Source organism: Melospiza melodia, unplaced genomic scaffold, assembly GCF_035770615.1.
Source record: "Melospiza melodia melodia isolate bMelMel2 unplaced genomic scaffold, bMelMel2.pri scaffold_34, whole genome shotgun sequence".
In the NCBI taxonomy this organism is placed as follows: domain Eukaryota; kingdom Metazoa; phylum Chordata; class Aves; order Passeriformes; family Passerellidae; genus Melospiza; species Melospiza melodia.
This window is the reverse complement of record NW_026948659.1, coordinates 8,376,719-8,395,082: the sequence shown is the minus strand read 5'-3', so window position 1 is coordinate 8,395,082 and position 18,364 is coordinate 8,376,719. Positions and strand designations below refer to the sequence as shown.

General features: G+C 50.3%; 1 protein-coding gene across 1 annotated transcript; it reads right to left on the bottom strand.

Moving 5' to 3' along the window:
* Positions 1-13,808: 13,808 nt before the first annotated feature.
* Positions 13,809-18,049, bottom strand: LOC134434271 (olfactory receptor 14J1-like). The gene is made up of 2 exons (XM_063182949.1): positions 17,115-18,049; positions 13,809-13,812 (listed from the first exon to the last, which is right to left on the bottom strand). Exons 1-2 carry the CDS (start codon positions 18,029-18,031, stop codon positions 13,809-13,811), a joined length of 921 nt encoding a protein of 306 aa, XP_063039019.1. The 5' UTR covers positions 18,032-18,049.
* Between the last annotated feature and the right edge of the window lie 315 nt (positions 18,050-18,364).

The following is an 18,364-nucleotide window of genomic DNA, read 5'->3' as shown; positions in this document are numbered from 1 at the left end:
GGCATCCTTGTACCTCTTGTTTCGCCAATTCGTAAGGTTATCTGGGACCTTGATCCCTTCAGTCTCTGGGGTACTTACCGTCATCACTGCCGCGGTCTTGGCTTCCTGGTCTGCCAAATTGTTTCCCCTGGTTCGGAACTGAATCCCTGCCTGGCCTCCCTTCATGTGGACCACCGCAGTTTCCTCCGGCCCCCTTACGGCTTCTAAGATTTGCCGAATCAGTTCTCCATGAATCAGTCCCTTGCCCTGTGTGTTGATCAACCCCCTTTCTTCCCAGATTTTCCCAAAGGTGTGAACCACTCCCAAGGCATACCTAGAATCTGTAAAAATTGTTCCCTTTCTCCCTTTCAGTCCTTTCAAGGCTCTCAGAACTGTGTACAGTTTGCAAGCCTGCGCCGACCAACTTGTGACCAACTCTGCTTCAATCACTTTTCCCGTTTGTCCATCCACAACTGAGTATCCTGATTTCCTCTTCCCATCAATCACCCTGCTTGACACATCTACAAACCATTTTTCTCCTTCATATACCTCTTCTTCTTCTAAATCCTCTCTGATCTTTGTTTCTAATTCAACCACCTCCATGCAATCGTGAACAAGCTCCTCTGAAGCTTCCCCAAACAAAAACTGTGCGGGGTTCTGTGCAGTCATTGTCCACAATTCCAAATCCTGTGAGTGAATCAAAATGGCCTCATACTTTACCAACCTTGCATCAGTGAGCCATTGTACCCTTCAATCCACTGCTGGCAATATCCCAACAGCCCCAAAAGCTGTCTGACCTCCCTTTTCGTTTGCAGGGGTGGTAAGGCAACAATCCCTGCCACCCGCTCTGGATCCAATTTCTTTTTTCCCTTGGTTAACCAATGTTCCAAGTACCTGACCTCGGGCTCTGTGAATTGCAACTTAGACTTTGACACCTCCAACCCCTTTTCCCCTAAAAAGTCCAATACTTCAATGGTGCTCACTCTTACAACCTCCTCCCTTGGACCTGCAACCAGCAAATCGTCTACATATTTTAACAATTTTGTTCCCTCCATTGGTACAAAATGGCTCAATACCTGCTCAAGTGCTTGCCCGAATAAATTTGGGGAATCCATGAAGTCTTCAGGCAACGATGTCCATCTGAGCTGCCGCTTTCTCTTCGCCTTTAGATCTTCCCACTGAAACGCAAAACAATCTCTGCTGCCCTCTGCTAAAGGACAGGTCAAGAAAGCATCTTTCAAATCAATCACGCTGTACCATGAGTCCTCAGGAGAAATGTTATTCAACAAGGTGTAAGGATTTGAGACCATGGGGAACAAGGTCTTAGTTCTCTGAATCACAGCCCTTAAATCTTGCACTAGCCTAAAGCTGCCGTCCATCTTTTTCACAGTCAGAACTGGGGTGTTGTGTTTAGACATGCACGGCTCCAACGTTCCTTTCTTTATTAATTCATCAATCACCGGTTCCAATCCCTTCCTCCCCTCCATGGAGATGGGATATTTCTTAACCCAAATAGGGTCCTCTGGTCTCTCAGTTTCAACACGAATCAGCTCTATGTCAAGCCTCCCAGCTTCCCCTTTGACATACCACACCTTCGGATCCATTTTCTCCTTGTCCTGGATGGTGAGTTTATACATTCTCACCCTGAGCCTTGAATTTTCCACTGCCAAGGTGATTTCCAGGGCTACCATCATGTCCCGCCCCAGTACATTTAAATACGCATCCTGTATCACTAAGATATTTCCTGTACGTCTTTTGTTTTTTGTTTCTATTTCTACATCTTTTATGATCAGAACCTCAAAGGGTTCCCCTTTTGCCCCGATTACCATCATGGAATCAGTGCTTAGAGAGCACCCTTGCGGCAGCTGCTGCACCGCTGTCCGTTCCGCCCCTGAGTCTACCATAAACCACATCTCCTGCCTGTGGGGTCCTACTTTTAATTTTATCAAGGGCTCCTTCAATGTTCTGGACTCCAAACTGAAAAGTCCCTGACATCCCTCATGTTCTTGCAACATTGCCTGGTCCTTAGCTTTGTTGTGACAATTCCTTCAGATGTGTCCCTTTTGTTTGCAGTAATAGCACTCAAAATCTCTCTTCTGATTGTTTGATCCTTTTCCTTGGGAAGAGTTCTGCTTCTTTGCCGGCTCCTTCTTTGCTCTGTCTCTGCCCTGCTCCTGTTTGTGTGCTTCCCTTACTGCAGCTACCAATACCTTAGCTTGGATCTTCTGTTTCTCTTCATCTCATCTCATGTAGACTTTCTGAGCTTCCCGAAGCAGCTCTTGCAACCCTTTTTTCCTGCCATCCATCTATCTTTTCTAACTTTTTCCAACTGTCTTCCCAGGATTTTGCCACAGTCTGAGTTTTTAGCAAAACCGTCCCCAAATACATTCTCAAACCCTTGCAGAGCCTCTGCAACCATTCCATGGGAGTTTCATCTTTCCCCTGGCACTCCCTGAGTACCTTGCTCATGTTCTGTCCCTAGGGTACCGCTTCCCTGATACCCTGAATTATCATATTTCCTAAATTTATCCTTTTCTGCCTCCCCTCCTCCATCTGGGCATTCCAGGACGGTTTCTGGTTTGGCCAACTCTGGGGCCCGCTTTCCCCACTGGGGTTTCTCTTTTCCCAATCTTTGATCGCGGCTTGTCTGATCATGTCCCTATCCTCACTTTTGAAGAGCGATCTCAGGATCGCGTTGAGATCCTCATAGGTGTAGGTGCTGGTCCCTAGAAATTCATCTAGCTTTTCTGCCACCCCCAAAGAATCATTTGTCAATTTTCCCATCTCTTTCTTGAACGCTCTCATGTCACTGGTGTCGATTGGCGCGTGTACAAAGGCAATAACTCCAAGAGCTGTCAGCACCTCCACCAGTAAAGGAAGAAGCCAAGCTTCTCTTCCTCATCCCCACTGTCTCCCGTAGTTGCCCTCCTCATTTGCCGCTCGTTCAATGGGCCAGGGGAGAGCTGGTTTTGGGGATGGTTACCTGTTTTTCTTCGGTTTTGGGAAGGGTCAGTGGCAGCGGCTGCTCACATGGGAGCAGAATCGCCGCCGCCGCTTGGTCACGTGGAGGGGGAGGTACCGCAGCCGGCTCCGGTGGGAGCGGCAGTGCCGAGACCTGACCCAGCAGGATCGCCACCTCGGGAGGCAACGTGGGCACGAGTGGTGCCTGAGCTGGTCCGGGCTGGGGCGGAGGAACAAGGTAGGGAGGTGGAAGATTGTCCAAGGGTTCCCATTCCTTTCCCATGTTTGCTGAGTTTCGGAGGGGTCATACTGGGTATAAACTCATACAAGCGTACCTCCACATCTTGGCATACTTGATTTCCTCAAAATCCTACAGGAAGCAATCAAATACGTAATCGTACAAAGACTTGCAAGTCCATGCTTTAAACGTGCCGAACACCAGCCAAACCACGTCTTTTCCGATCTCCTTCCCTCCCCATTTTTCCATACAAAAATGTATCATTTTCTCCTTGGACCTGCCCACTCTCCTTGGGCTCTCATCCCAGTGTTCTAGCATCCACCCCAACGGACTATCACTTGGGATTTCTGGCAGAACTTTCCCGGGACCCTGGGGAGATTTTTCCTCGGGTTTTCTCCAGAACCTGCTTTTTCCCAACCTCATTTTTCCAAAAATCCCTCCTGCGAATTTTCTCACCTTGTCTCCTCCAGCTGGGATGCTCGTCGCGAGTCCTGACTCTTTGTCTGATGTTGATTTCCTGAGTCTGCAAAATGTCACCAGTCTTACTCAGTCAAACGGAAAACCGTTCCACTGTCTTTTTGACTGATCTCCGGTTTTCTTTCCTGTTTTCTCTGCATCAGAAGGTAGATGGACTCCTGAAATTTTCCAGGACTGTCGTTTCCCCTTTCTGACCGAACCATGACCAATTTTTCCCCTTGAACTTTCTATGAGTCCCAGGTCCCACGTGTGTTAAGGAAAAGTGCCTGCTTCCCCCTTGACGACCATGTGCCTCACGGTATGGTGGAACTGCGACTGTGGGGTCCACACTTGCTTTGTGACAGAGTCACATCTCACAATAACTCGGTCACACCCTACTCAACCGTGCGATACTCATGGTTCCTTTTCCCACGTGGATTCTTCATGCACGTTGATTTCTGAGGGGAAAAAAAGCACCTCGGGCTTGGAGATCCCCAGGATCTTGCCGAGTTCCTGAGAGCGGGGCCCATTTTATCCCTCTTTAGCTGTGGCTCCAGTTTTGGTTCGGTGATTTTTAATTGGTCTCGTGGACTGCAATCCCACTCAGACTGCTGAAATCACCAAGATGCCTTCAGGGCAGGAAGGGGTCCCGAACCCCAAATTCAAATCGCTTTGGGTTTCACCAGATTGTTATAAATGATCAAATTGTGACCCAAAATTTATCAAAAATTTAGTAAAGATTTCTTAATTTGTCTGCGCGACCAAATTTCATTCTTCAGAACCACCACAGCCAAAGAGACAGCGTTGAGCCTGTGTTCGGCGCGGGGTGAACCTGGATCTGACCTCACGAGTGTCAGAGTCTCCCCCGTTCATGCATGCTGCTTCTTGCAGTGAGGTTTTATACAGTTTATTCTGCCCGAGGCAAAGATGACCAAATTTTCTTTGTATCTCTTCACATGCATTGCTGTTTCTTTCCATGTGCAGAAGTGGACAAAAGCTGGGTCCAGGTGTGCCACTGGTGTCAATCGGCTCCGGCAAGCCGTGTATTCAGATGTATCAGTTTGGCGCCCCTGACTATCTTGATAGATACAATTGGCAAGGCAATAATCGCTCTTGGGTGGCTCCCGATGACTTGGGATGCCAGTTATCATCGCCCTGGAAGCTTCTATTCCTACGTTAAAGCATCAGTCGTTATCTTAACTTGTGTCAGGGAACTTGTTGAACCTAAATAGACAGCTGCTCCCGGCCAGGTGGTCAGACACATACATTTGGAGCATGAATTATCCCTACCATATATTACAATGGCATTTACCTCTCCAGCATTGCTTTCCAAAAGAAAAGAAAAAGCTGGGGAAGGCAAACTTAGTATAGCTCATGGTATTTTACAGTGTCTAAAACATGCCAAATCATGTATCTTAGAAGTGAGATCCTTTTGGAATTAATGGGACAGGGAAGTAGTGCAAAGGGGAGCATAAAAATGAATAGAGTAATAAATCTTGGTATGGTTTTTTCTGTTTTCATTTCATTTCCTAAAACCTGCTTCAGTTCTTCCAGAATCTTCTCCACAGTCCTGTTTGCTCTTTCCAAGAACCTTTCCTGGAGAACAAGGTGCAGCTTCTGTCACAAGATGTGCCACCAGCTGCAGCTTCTCTTGGCTTTCCACACCGTGCATGCAGCACGACTCTTGCAGCAAAGCAGGACAAATGTTTGAAGAAATTTACAGCCTGTTCTTTTCCTTGTGGTCTGGGCACTTGTGCCATTGGTGAGGTTATCATTGTTACTGTTCTACACTAAGGAAACATGATGGGCTACCAGGAATTGTTAGGGAATGCAAGCCTGACTGAATGCAGAGAAAGAATCTCCAGAGCCTGCAGCCAGAAGTGGAGAGCTGTGTGATAATCATTCCATCATCCCCATGGACATCTTGAAAGCAATGTAGAAGATGAAAATGGGCTGACAGAGGGAATTTGTTTCATTGTTCAGTTCAGATGCTGCTACATCTCATGCATTGATATAAATCAAGAGTTACTGTCAGTTCATGAAGGGCACCAAAACAAGCTGGATTTCTCAGGAGATGACTGAAAGAATCTGAAAAGGAGAAATGCAGGGAATGACTTAGTGAGCTTTGCCTGTACAAAGGATCATTTTTCCTATTAATTTCTAGTCTATTCCCTCCACTTTTGTCCTTACTAACAATGCCATTTTCATCCCAGATTCACCATGAAATGGCAACCCTGAGCTTGGAAGTGCCTGAAAGATGCCCTGTTCCTCTGCAGGGACACAGAGGCTGAAGCGGGAGCCTGAGACCTCTCTGGGGCAGCCTCCACCGAGCTGGAATTTGTGCCGTGCTGGGAGAGGAGGAGGAGGGGTGAGCGCTGGCGCTGTGTGGCAGGAGCAGGAGGTTTGGGCCGCAGGACATTCCGTCTGCGCCGCTGCCCTGCAATGGGCGGCCGTGCCCGGGGCTCTGGGCCTGGCCCTGCGTGCGCTGAGCTCCCGACACTGCGGGAGCTCCCCGGGCTGGGCTCAGCTTCCCATTGGGCCTGGGCAGCAGGCTGGGCTCCAGCTGGGAACAGCAGCAGCTGGAAATACCTCTGTGCATCTCCATTTGCTGCTGCTGCTGCTCAGAAGAAACAATGGAGGGAGTCAAGAAGTTCTGGTTTCTCTTCCTCCTGGTGGATGCTTTCATTTGATTTGACTCTCAAGAGGCAATTTCTGTGATGGCCTCTGTCAGTTGATTCCATTTCAGCAGCAGCAGCAACAGGACTGTGTTTGAGCACTGCAAATGTGACCTGTGCGGCTGCTTTAATTCTCCTTGACTTAGTGCTCAGGTACTTGAGAGCATTTCAAGATCTGCTGATCATGATGCCTGGGATCAAATGCCTGAGTTCACCTATTGCCAGCTGGGGGCTATGTACAAATCACCAACAGGACGGGACTGCTGAGGAACGTGTGTCGAGCTGTTTATTTTCCAGCATCAGTATCATTACATAGTTATGAGAATGGAAAGATGCCAGCAGCTTGTGTCCTCAGCAGCAGACAACTCAATGTTACAATTTACTTTAAAAGTTTTTTACCAATCACACAAAGCAAAAGCATATTGATTGTAGTTCTATCCAACCACTATTAGCACAGGTACCTTTGGTTAAAACAATGATTGCTTGTTTTGAATAGAATACCTGCTTGTGAGCCTTTACACACAATGAACCGAGCTCCATTATTAAGCTTAGAACTTCCTAATATCTCTGCGGCTTAGGGATTTGTTCTAGACAAGCGTTAATACACCAACCATTTTTCTATTTGTCCTTACTTTCTACTTCTTATAGAACTTTTCTGCTGACAAATCTCATGGCCTCTGCTTAGCTCAAATTGTAGTTCTGCTGTCCTTGAGGCCTGCATTTTGCAGCTTTCCCAAGACCCTCTGATTTTAAGGATTCCCACATTCACCATCACGAAAGCACTATGGGTAGCACTGATCAAAACAGGCAATTGCAGATAAATTTCAAGCGGCAAGCAGAAGAGGGCCAAGAGTAGCCATGATCTCCAATTCCCAAGGCAAAGGCAGCAGCAGCCTCCTGCTGTCACCTCAGGGCGAGTAAAACAGCGATGAAAGCAGCGCTGGAACCTGATCCTTTCTTTCTCTGAGGGCTGGCTCAGGGCAGCACAGGCAGGCCCTGAGGAGTCAGGGCTGTGTGTGGGTGATTGCTGCTCTAGTCCAGAATTGAGCTGGAAAAAGCCCTTGGGAGCTGAGGCAGGAGCAGGCGGGAAGGGGCCGGCGCTGCTGCTGCTCCTGGCCGGGAGCCCCAATAAAACCAAAGGGCCATTGTCAGACACTGCAAGGCCTCATGGAAGCAAGGGGCCATTGTGCCACTGCAGAGCCAAGAAGACCATTGTGGTATTGCTGGGCCTTGTGGAAAAAAAAGATCTCTTGTGATACTACAAGGCCTCATGGAACCAAAGCGCAGTTGTAATGCTGCAGGGCCCCAAGGATCCAAGAACATGGAAAGGTTCTGTTTGGCTTGGCTTGACTGGTCCAGCTTACCTTGGCATATTGAGGGTTGCTTCTCCACTGCCCGTGAAGCCCTGGAGTTCTGTGATTTTCTTCCTGTGGGAAAGAACTCTCCTCCTTTAGGGGTTCATGGCTGAAATTGGGAATCTACGTCCAAATTCACTTATATCAAAGGATGATTCCTGTATGAAACCTGCCAGAACAGACAGCTCTGGGTGGCCTTGACATCTTGGGGGCCACCTCTCATCTGCCTTCAAATACTGTGGGGGTGTGCTTTTCTTTCCACGGAGAAATCATCTTTCAAGTGCAGGTGTCCATAGCCAAACTTGGGAATCTGCCTCCAAAATTCCTTATATCCAAGGATAGCTCCCAGGACTGTCCAAGTTCCCTTGGCTTCCTGAGGGCCAGCTCTCATCTGCCTGTGAAACACCTGGGCTCTGTACTTTCCTTCCTATGGAAAAGAACTGTCCTTGTCCAGATGCCCATGGAAAAAACTGGGATTTGGCATCCAAAATTTCATTTATAAAAGGATTCCTCCCAGAAAAAAGCTGCCAAGACAAACTCGTCTGGCTGGCCTTGGCCTCCTTGGAGCTGCCTCTAATCAGCCTTTGAAACACTGGGGCTCTGCCCTTTCCTTCCTGTGGAGAAGAACTGTCATTCTGGTCCAGGTACCCATGGCTGAAACGGAATTCCACTTTCAAAACTCCACAAATATCCAAGGGTTGCTTTCAGACAAAAGCAGCAAGGACAGACAGGTCTGGCTGGCCTGACTGCCTCTGATCTGCCTTCAAACCCCTGGGGCTCTGTGATTTCCTTCCTGTAGAAAAGAACCGTCCTTCTTGTCCAGGCACCCATGGTCTCAAGCACATGAGCACTGTACAGGGACAGAGGAGCTCTGTGCTCAGTGGGGTGGGGACTGAGGAGAACAGAGGAGAGCCCTGGGAAGGACTGAAGGGTGGTTTCAGTGATAGTGGATCCTTTTGACATAAAAGAAAAAGGCAGAAAAAAGAAAAATTAATAAAAATGGCAGCTGGGGAGGTCCAGACTGGACAGCAGGAGAAAGAAATTTCCCTCCAGGGCAGAGCTCTGGTCCAACACCAGAACGAGTCTGGGTCATCACCAGGCTTTGTGTGTGCAGTCAGAGGCAGGCAGGAGGCAGAGCTGTCAGCAAAGGAAAGGGGCCAGCCAGGTAGGGCAGCCAGGGGATGAGTTTTACAACATGGCTTATGTGGTCCAAGACCTGTTCCACATTGCCAAATGATGGCTGCAGCCTTGGGCGATATTTGGCCAACACCCTTGTCAATCACTGTAACAAGGTGACCAGGAGAGATTCACATCAGACTCTGTCAGTAGTTTGGTTCCACTGAAGGACAGAAGTTTATTCAGTATTATCTTCATTTTGAAAGTAAGAGCTGTGATACTGGAGTCTTCTGTAGCAGGGGATATCGTATGCCATATGGAACATGTGGACCATGGTAAAAGATGTTAAATAAATGAATAAAATACATTAAATTAAAAAATACATTTATAAATGAATAAATAAAAAAATTCTCAGCTGTTCCAGGAGAGCCTCAGCCTCATGATCTGGGAAGAAAACTTATCACCATGAGTCAGCAGAGTGGCTCTCCAGATGGCTTTGCAGAATGGCTGGTATTACTGCCTAGTGTTACAGGGTTAATATTGGGGTGAAAGGAAGCAGCATTTTTGAATTTCACTAGACTTAATATGGAATGTTAGGGGAAGAACCAAAGAAGGAAAAGGGAGGGATTAAGGTGGCTTGGAGAGAAATAGACATAGGAAAATAGAGGAATAATACATTAGGTGGTGTCAGTCATGCTGAGAGATGCTGACAAATGCTGATCAGTGTGCTGGTAAGGCCCTGCCTTGCACCTGGTGCCTGCACTGTTCCACAGTACCCTGTATCTTAATAAGACTCAATGTGTATTTTCTGACTGCTCTACAGAGCCAGTGGGATCTGGTGGAGTCAGATGAGAAACCTTTTTGCACACTTGCCTATGTGTATGAACATGTCTGTATGAGGTAGTTGAAAAGTTGAGTGTCCAAAGGCCACCTACAGGGTGGTCCATATGGTGTTGATAAAGGTACCCTTTATCATAGTATACCACGATAACTTCTCCTTTGGGGCTCAGTAATCTAAAGATCTAGAGAATGTCTTATGGATAGGCCTTAGTTACCCTTAATGACCACTTCCTTCCTCTAAAAATACAAATGACATCAGGTTAGTTACAATTTCACACATGATTTTCTTAAAAATAGAGAACCATAAGGCTGCAGGACAAAGTCACTTCCCAGTTGTCCTCTTCAGTTATGTTTCAAGCTTCCAGAACAATAGTTGTATTGAAAAACACATGGATTCTAACTTGGCCCCTTCCTGGAGTGCTATGGTCATGAATGCCAATGCCTGAAATGATTCCTAAATACTTTTACCTTTGTATTAGATATTACACATAAAGAAGGACACTCTTCTATTCAGAAAGGTAAGTTTGATTACAATGAAAACCACCAAAGGATAGTATAAGGACTTATGAACCTATATTTTCAGAAAAAAGAGATGAGAATTTATGTTTTGGTGCTCTGTAGCCATCCATATGGACAACATTCCAACATGCCAAGGTATGTGTCCAAAAGGTACAGGGGGACGTTTTCCCAGAGCCTGCAGGGACAGAGGCGCAGGGCAGGGACACCATGGGACAGCCTGGGCTGCACAGGGCACAGGCATGGGCAGCAGCTGCAAGACAGCCCTGCCAGAGCCAACTTGGGCAGCACTTTGGCCATGGCTGCTGGGCCTGGGCCTGAGGCAGGAGCAGGAGACAAGTGACCCTTGCAGGCCTGGGGCCTCATTGCCTCCTTGTCCCTGCTCAGCAGCCTGGCAGGGGCCGCCCCATGCTCCTGCCCTTGCCATTGCACATCCCCACATGCCAGTGCCCATCCCGGCAAGAGCCCTGAGCAAGGAGGGAGGGACAGCATCTGCCTGGCCAGGGGCTGGGGCTCAGGCCTTGGCCCTTGGCATTCCTCAAACACATCCATCTTTGCTCAGCACCAGAGACACCTTGGCCTTGTTTGTCCCCAGCTGTCATCACTGCCTCCAGTGCTCTGCTCTAACTGGAACCTGGGGACACCTTCTCAGTCGTGTTCCTCAGTGGTACCCATTAAAACTTTAAGAAAATTTGGAGTCTAAATTTAAATTTGACTTCTTGAGAAGTTTTTTGAAGACACTCTCAGGGACTGAGTCTGATGTTAACAACACAAAAGCCCTGAGAGCGTTATTTAAGTTTTCCTAGTCCACTTATGGAGAAAGATTTCAAAGAACTTGTAAAAAATACGCATTCCTATTTTAAAGGATGTATTTTATTTTATTTTATTTTATTTCTCTTTACATCAGAGGTGATTGCAGCATTCTGTGATTGATATTGACCCAGGGTCTCTCCTCACCAGCTCTGGCCTGCTCACAGAAACTGTGCCTGGAGCTCTGACCCAGTGTGGACAACCTTGCTCCACATTGCACAGCCCCATCCTGTCTGTCCTCACTCCCCTGGGACCTGCTGTGCTTGCAGAGCTGGCTGCACTCAGCCTAAGAGGGGTTTTCACTTTTTGGGGATTTTTTGAAGCAATCTGAACCTCCCGACTTTCCCCACTGCAAACAGACACACTGCTTAGGTGTGTGCCAGCCCCAGCTGCCACCAAAGCCACTGCAGAGCTGCCCTGGGCCAGCTGTGAGGGTGGATCATCAGCCCAAGCTGCACGGGGCCACTGCAAGGGGCTGTGGCCATGGGCACTGCACTGACCCCACTGCTGGGTTTGGTTGCCACGGGCACCAAGAGAAATTAAACTGTCCTTGGAAACACTGGGGAGGACTGGGACATACTGGGGAACATTGGGAACGCTGTGGGAGACACTGGGACATACTGGGAGTGACACTGGGGGATACTGGGAGAACCTGGGGACACTGAGGCAATTGCAGAGATGACTGGGGACACTGGGGTACCTGTGGATGTCACTGTGAGGAACTGTGAACAACTGGGAATGAACTCGGGTGTATTGGGACGAACTGGGCTGTACTGGGAGGGATTGGAGGGGTACTGGAATGTAATGGGTTCTACTGGGGACTAATTGGGCTTTACTGGGGTTATACTGGTCTGTACTGGGGATGAACTAGGTTTTACTGGGAGGGACTGCAGGAGGGTGAATTGGCTGTTCCCACTTCCACTGCATCCCATTTGCCGAAGCTCCCGCCCATCTCCAGCCACAGCCAATCAGCACCAGGGATCTGGGCCTGGGGGCGGTGCTTACACAGGCAGCAAATTTTCTTTTTGCCTACAACTCCCATCATGCCCCACGGCCTGACTGAGCCTCATTGCAGCCGGGAGAACAACTCCGGTCATGCCCCGCGCTCCACAGAACTCCGGGATCCGTCCCCATCTGTCCCATAAGTGTCCCGCAAACACTCCAGGGTCCCTCATTGTCCCCTCAGCGCACATTCGGGACTCCCGTAAGCACCCCCGAACCCCTGAGTGCTTGCACCCTCACAGATGGTTGGTACAGCAACTTCTGGGAATTCATCTCCTCTCGTCCCCCGCGGCCCCAGAGCCCCTCAGAACACAGTCCCACGCCTAAAACTCCGGCCGCGACTCGCGCCCTGAAGAGCCCGGTTGGAGCTCTCCGAGCTCCTCCCAAGGGCTCCCGTTCCGTTTACGTTTCCCCAGAGGATCTCAAGTCGGGGCTCGGACGCAAAGGTGTCCCCCAAGAGCTGTCCCGGACTCCGAAACATTTCGTTCCAACCACTTTCAAGACTACAGCTCCCATGATGCTCCGCGGTGCACGACCGGCGCTATTTTAGGGAGGACTTCATCTCCCGTCATGCCCGGCGCCCCACCGAGAGCCATTGCAGCTGCGCCCAGAACTCCCGTGATGCTCCGCGGCCCCGTTAAACCATATGATACCCGCGCTTAAAACTCCTAGCACCCCCCGCGCCCCAGAGAGCCCCGTTCGAGTCCCTCCAAGGGCCCGCCCGGACCCCGAAGGGCCCCAAATTCCCCTCCCTGACCTCCAAGGGCCCCCCTGGACCCCCAAGTGCTGCCCTGGACCCTGAACTGTCCCTCAGAATCCCTGAGTGCCCCTCCAAGTGCCCTCCCGTCTTCCCGAAGTGTCCTCCAGACCCTCAAGTTCCCTCTGAATTCCCTCCCCAGTCCCAAAACTGCCCCAAATGTGCCCCAGAAATGTCTCCAGGGACCCCGAAGTGCACGCCCGCCCAACTCTGTCTGAGAAAAAGATGATAAAAAAGATGACAAAAAGACTACAAATATAACTAATTAACATAAAGACAAAAAAATAAATAGCCAATAGTAATTATTTAATTAATTCATGAATGAATTGTGTTACTTAGAACCAATGAGAAATATTTTTCTTGGTTGCTAGAAATGTATCCAATTTTAATATAAATATACAGATTAGGTAATAAAAATATTTTATAAGACTATCCTAAATTAAAATAATATTATTATAATTTTGTTATTAATAAATTTTGTTTATAAGGAAAAATGCTAAAATTTTTCTTGGTTTTTTGGGATGTCAGTCCCAGGTGGGCGTGGTCAGACATGGTGAGGCTGAGGGTGAGGAGCCGATTGTCCAAACAGGCTCAGCCTGCAAGGGGCTCATTCTTATCCATGCCCAGACCTCCTAAGGAGACATTCAGCATCCAGATCACTTGGGGAATGCTTCTATCCCTTATTCTCATAACTAAAAAATTTAAAAATACTGATGTGATTAAAAAACCAAAAATCATGAGGTGCATTTTGACATCTTCCTCCTGAAGACAACTCTAAACTAACTCCAATCACAGCACAAGCCCTGGAGACTCAAAGACAATGGAAGGGAGACAAAGAGCTCCTGAGGCCTTTCTGTATTTTAATCAGCCCCACGCTGGATTTGGGGCTGGCTCCAGGAGCCTCAGGCATGCAGAGAAGGATGAAGAAGCTGCTCGAGGAGTCAGCAGCAAAACTCCAAGTGCCTTGGAGCATGGCTGGGCCCCAGGGAGGGCAGGGAGTGCCCAAGGCTGCCCAGGGCCTGGTGAGAGCAGATCCTTGAGGGCAGGATTGCAGGGAGCCCAAGGCTCTGAGCAGGGAACTGCAATGCTGAGCAAAGCTTGGCTTAGCTGCAGGAAGCAGAAAGGCCAAGCCCTGAGCCCAGCCTGGGCCAGCAGGGCCTGTCCCTCACGGCTGCCTTGGGGCTCTTGGTGGGCCAGGGGGATGTGAGGGGCAGCAAGGACAAATGGCATCAACCTGCAGCCCCTGCCAGCCTCCCCAGGGAGGCCGAGGGAGAAGCAAAGTGCAGCCCCTGCCAGGAAAGTTCCTCCTGTGGGGCCTCCAGAGGCACTGCCTGAGCCCAGGGCACAAAGGCCTGGGTACCTTTGGCCCTGCCAGCCCTGCCCAGCCCTTAGCCATCTGTCCTGCAGGCTGTGCCCCCTGGGCGTGCTGCTCCTCTGCCCTGGCCGGCTGCACTCGCCTATCTCGCTGTGCCCCAGCATTTCTCACTCAGCGTTGCAGGGCCCTCCCTGGGCTCCCTGCACCCAGCGCTGCCGGCTCCTGGCGCACAGAGCCCGGCCATGGCCCAGCCTCACGCTGCCACACCTCCAGCACCAACATTCTGCCCTGCCAGGGACTTTGCCTTCTCCTCAGCTCCAGCCTGAACCTTCCAAGGTGCACTTGGGGGAGGTTTCCTGCAATTCCCACTGCCAAAGAAAGCTCTGTCTCCTGCTGGTCACAAACAGAGAAGGGCTGGTGGCAGATCAGGGGTGGTCAGAGGCTGTTTGGGGCACAGCGACCATTGTAGCCATGATATTTTCTGAAAAATCCCTTTTCCAGGATTTAGCTCCTGAGAAGTTGAGGCCTCAGGTACAAAATATAAACAATAATTATCTGCTGCTGTGGAATGCAACAGGTGGATCTGTGATTGGCTTCATGTCATTGTTTCTAATTAATGGCCAATCACAGTCCAGCTGTGTCTCTCTCTGGTCAGACACAGCATTTTGTTATCATTCCATTCTTTCTCCTTTGCTTGCAAGCCTTCTGATGAAATCCTTTCTTCTATTCTTTTTGTATAGTTTTAATATAATATCTATCATAAAATAATACATTAGTCTTTTCAAACATGGAGTCAGATCCTTTTCTCTTCCCTCTTCTGGGACCTCTGTGAACACCACTACTGACCATGAAATTATTAAGTTTTTTAATATTCTCTGAAAGAACAAGGGGCATCAACTACACACCTTCAACTGGCTGGATGGCCAGTTGAGTGGCGGTGAATGTTACACCAGGGAGTGGTGGTGAATGCTGCTGCATCCAGCTGGCAGCCAGTCACCTGTGGTGTCCCTCAGGGGTCTCTGATGGAGCCAGTTCTGTTCAATATTGTTACTGACAACATGGACGAGAGTGTTGAAACTTTCAGTAGTAAATCTGCAGACAAAACTAAGCTGGGAGCATGTGTCCATCTGCTGGAAGGTAGGAGGCCTCTGCAGAGAGACCGGGAACAGTTGAATGGATGGGCAGAGTCCAATAAGATGAAGTTTAATAAGTCCAAGTGCCGGTCCTTCACTGTGGCCACAACAACCTCTGCCGTGCTACAGGCTGGGGACAGAGTGGCTGGACAGCGGCCAGGCAGAAAGGGATCTGGGGGCACTGATGGACAGCAGGCTGGACATGAGGCAGCAGTGTGCCCAGGTGGGCAAGAAGGCCAATGGCTGCTGGCCCTGATCAGGAATGGCGTGGCCAGCAGGAGCAGGGCAGTGATTCTTCCCCTGCACTCGGCACTGGTGAGGCCACACCTCGAGTGCTGTGTCCAGTTCTGGGCCCCCAATTTAGGAAGGCCATGGAGGGGCTGGAGTGTTTCCAGAGAAGGGCGAAGGGCAACAGGGCTGGGGAGGGGTCTGGAACACAAGTCCTGTGAAAAGAGGCTGAGGGAGTTGGGGTTGTTTATGCTGGAGAAGAAGAGGCTCAGGGAGAAAAGGCAGAGTCAGGGCACAGGTTGGGCTTGATGATCTCCAAGGTCTTTTTCAACCTGGCTCATTCTGTGACTCTCTGGAACCACCCTTGGAGCAGTTGCAGGAAGAGCCCTGGGCCTCCTCTTCAGCAGCTCCAGCAGCCCAGGTCCCTCAGCTTCTCCAGCCAGCCCCAAAGCCCATCCTGTCAGTCCTGCAGAGCCCCTGCAGCCCCTCCTCATTTCCCAGAACAGGGAGCCCCAGAGCCAGACACATCAGCCCAGATGTGCCCCCCTGGCCTGGGGTGCCTATGGCAAGGGAGCAGCACCAGGCACTGCAGGAGCCTGCAGACAATTCCTGCAGCACTTGCAGGATGGTCCTGCTGCCCAAGGGACGTTCCCATGGTGCCAGTTCAGGAACTGCAATGTGGAGTGGGGCCAGAGAGGAAAGAACAAACAGGGATGGGCTGTTTGCAGAAGAGGAAAACAGGGATGGGCAATGGGAAGTAATCTGGATCAGAAAATAGGAAAGAAAGTACAGGTGAAGCTAAGGAAATGCTCAGGGCAGTTTGGGGGTGGCTGCCAGGCAGCTCTGACTCTGAGCAACAGCATCTGCAGTGGGACAGGAAACTCCCAGCTGATGGGAACAAACTTTCTGGCTGACTGCAGAGGCCACGACAAACCTGAGTGGTTTCCCTGGTGTCCCCCAGCCCTTGCTGGCCCCAGGGGCTGATGGCATTTGTGCTCCCTCAGGTTCATGTTCCCCCAGCAACAGCATGGGGGTGCTCCCCGTGCTGTGTGCAATGCAAACAGGGGCTGCTGAGCCAGTGCTGCCGTGTCTGTGCCTGCAAGGATGGGGCACCTGTGTGAGCTGGGGCAGAGGCCAGGGCTGCAGAGGGGGGATGTTGTTGGCAGCTCCAAGAGGACGCTCTGGGATGCCGCCCTGGGCTGTGCAGCGCACTGGGGATGGATCAGCCCCTGCTCTGCTGCTCCTTCCCGTCTGCCCCAGGGCCCTTGCAGAGCCCCAACCATGCTGTTTGCCCCCAGCCTGCCCACGGCCACCCTGGGGCTGCTCACGGGGCTTTTCTGTGCTGAGCATTGGCCTGGCCGTGTTCTTGAGAGAGCCTGGGCAAGGACCCTGGAGCCCCCAGGCCCTGGGCTGAGGCGTCAGCGCTGCCCCAGCAGTGCCCATGGCCTGTCCCTGCTGCAGCCCCGGCACTGCCACCCCCAGGGCTGTGCCCGGCCCCGAGAGCACTCAGGCCCTGCAGCAACACCAGGCCCACCAGGGCAGCGGGGCAGGGCCACGGCAGCAGCTCTGGCAACAACAAGTTGGCACAAACAATGACATCACTTTGTAGAAAATATTTAAAATATAAAACAAAGATAAAGGATCTCCAAAATGAAACTAAAAAGAAGTATTGAAGATTACTTTTATTACAAGTGATTGGCAGAAACTGGCCAGCAGTTGTATGCTTCTGTAACCATCTAGTCATCAGTTTCCAAACTGCCACCTTTAGCTCCTGGTTCCTCAGGCTGTAGATGAGGGGGTTCAGGGCTGGAGGCACCACCGAGTACAGAACTGACAGGGCCAGATCAAGGGATGGGGAGGAGATGGAGGAGGGTTTCAGGTAGGCAAATATGCCAGTGCTGAGGAACAGGGAGACCATGGCCAGGTGAGGGAGGCAGGTGGAAAAGGCTTTGTGCCGTCCCTGCTCAGAGGGGATCGTCAGCACAGCCCTGAAGATCTGCACATAGGAGAAAACAATGAACACAAAACAACCAAAAGCTAAACAGGTAACAAACAATGAAATCCAAAGTTTTCTGAATGTGGACTGTGAGCAGGACAGCTTGAAGATCTGGGGCACCTCACAGAAGAACTGGTCCAGGGCATTGCCATGGCACAGGGGCAGGGAAAATGTATTGGCTGTTTGCAGCAGAGCATTGAGAAGGGCACTGGCCCAGGCAGCTGCTGCCATGTGGGCACAAGCTCTGCTGCTCAGGAGGGTCCCGTAGTGCAGGGGTTTGCAGATGGACACGTAGCGGTCGTAGCACATGACGGTCAGGAGGGATAATTCTGCTATGATAAAGAAAAGGAAGAAGAAAACCTGGGCAGCACATCCTGAGTAGGAGATGTCCCTGGTGTCCCAGAGGGAATTGTGCATGGCTTTGGGGACAGTGGTGCAGATGGAGCCCAGGTCGCTGAGGGCCAGGTTGAGCAGGAAGAAGAACATGGGCGTGTGCAGGTGGTGCCCGCAGGCTATGGCGCTGATGATGAGGCCGTTGCCCAGGAGGGCAGCCAGGGAGATGCCCAGCAAGAGGCAGAAGTGCAGGAGCTGCAGCTGCCGCGTGTCTGCCAATGCCAGCAGGAGGAAGTGCCTGATGGAGCTGCTGTTGGACATTCCTTCACTCTGGTCGTAGTCGACTGTTGAAAGAAGACATAGGGAAATGCAATGCATTTCTTTGAGTCAATCCTATGTATTTTATTTGGAATCAGCGCACAATCACTTATCTTCCCATGAGGGAATTTTGCCAAACATTTTTTGATTTTGAGTTTGTGCTGCTGAGCTCCTGCCTCATCTTTACCATTGCTCTCAGGCTGAAAACTGGGGAGACCCCAAGAAAACAGCGCTCTCTGTGCCCCAGTGCACACAGTGCTAGACCTCACACAAGAGTCCTTTGATAATTACAACTCCTCTGTTTCAGGGTGCCTGCACTTAAAAATGTCTTGAAAA

Bases quoted from the DNA above. Each gene is read 5' to 3' on its own strand.
- LOC134434271 (XM_063182949.1), bottom strand. From the start codon at position 18,031: ATGTCCAACAGCAGCTCCATCAGGCACTTCCTCCTGCTGGCATTGGCA.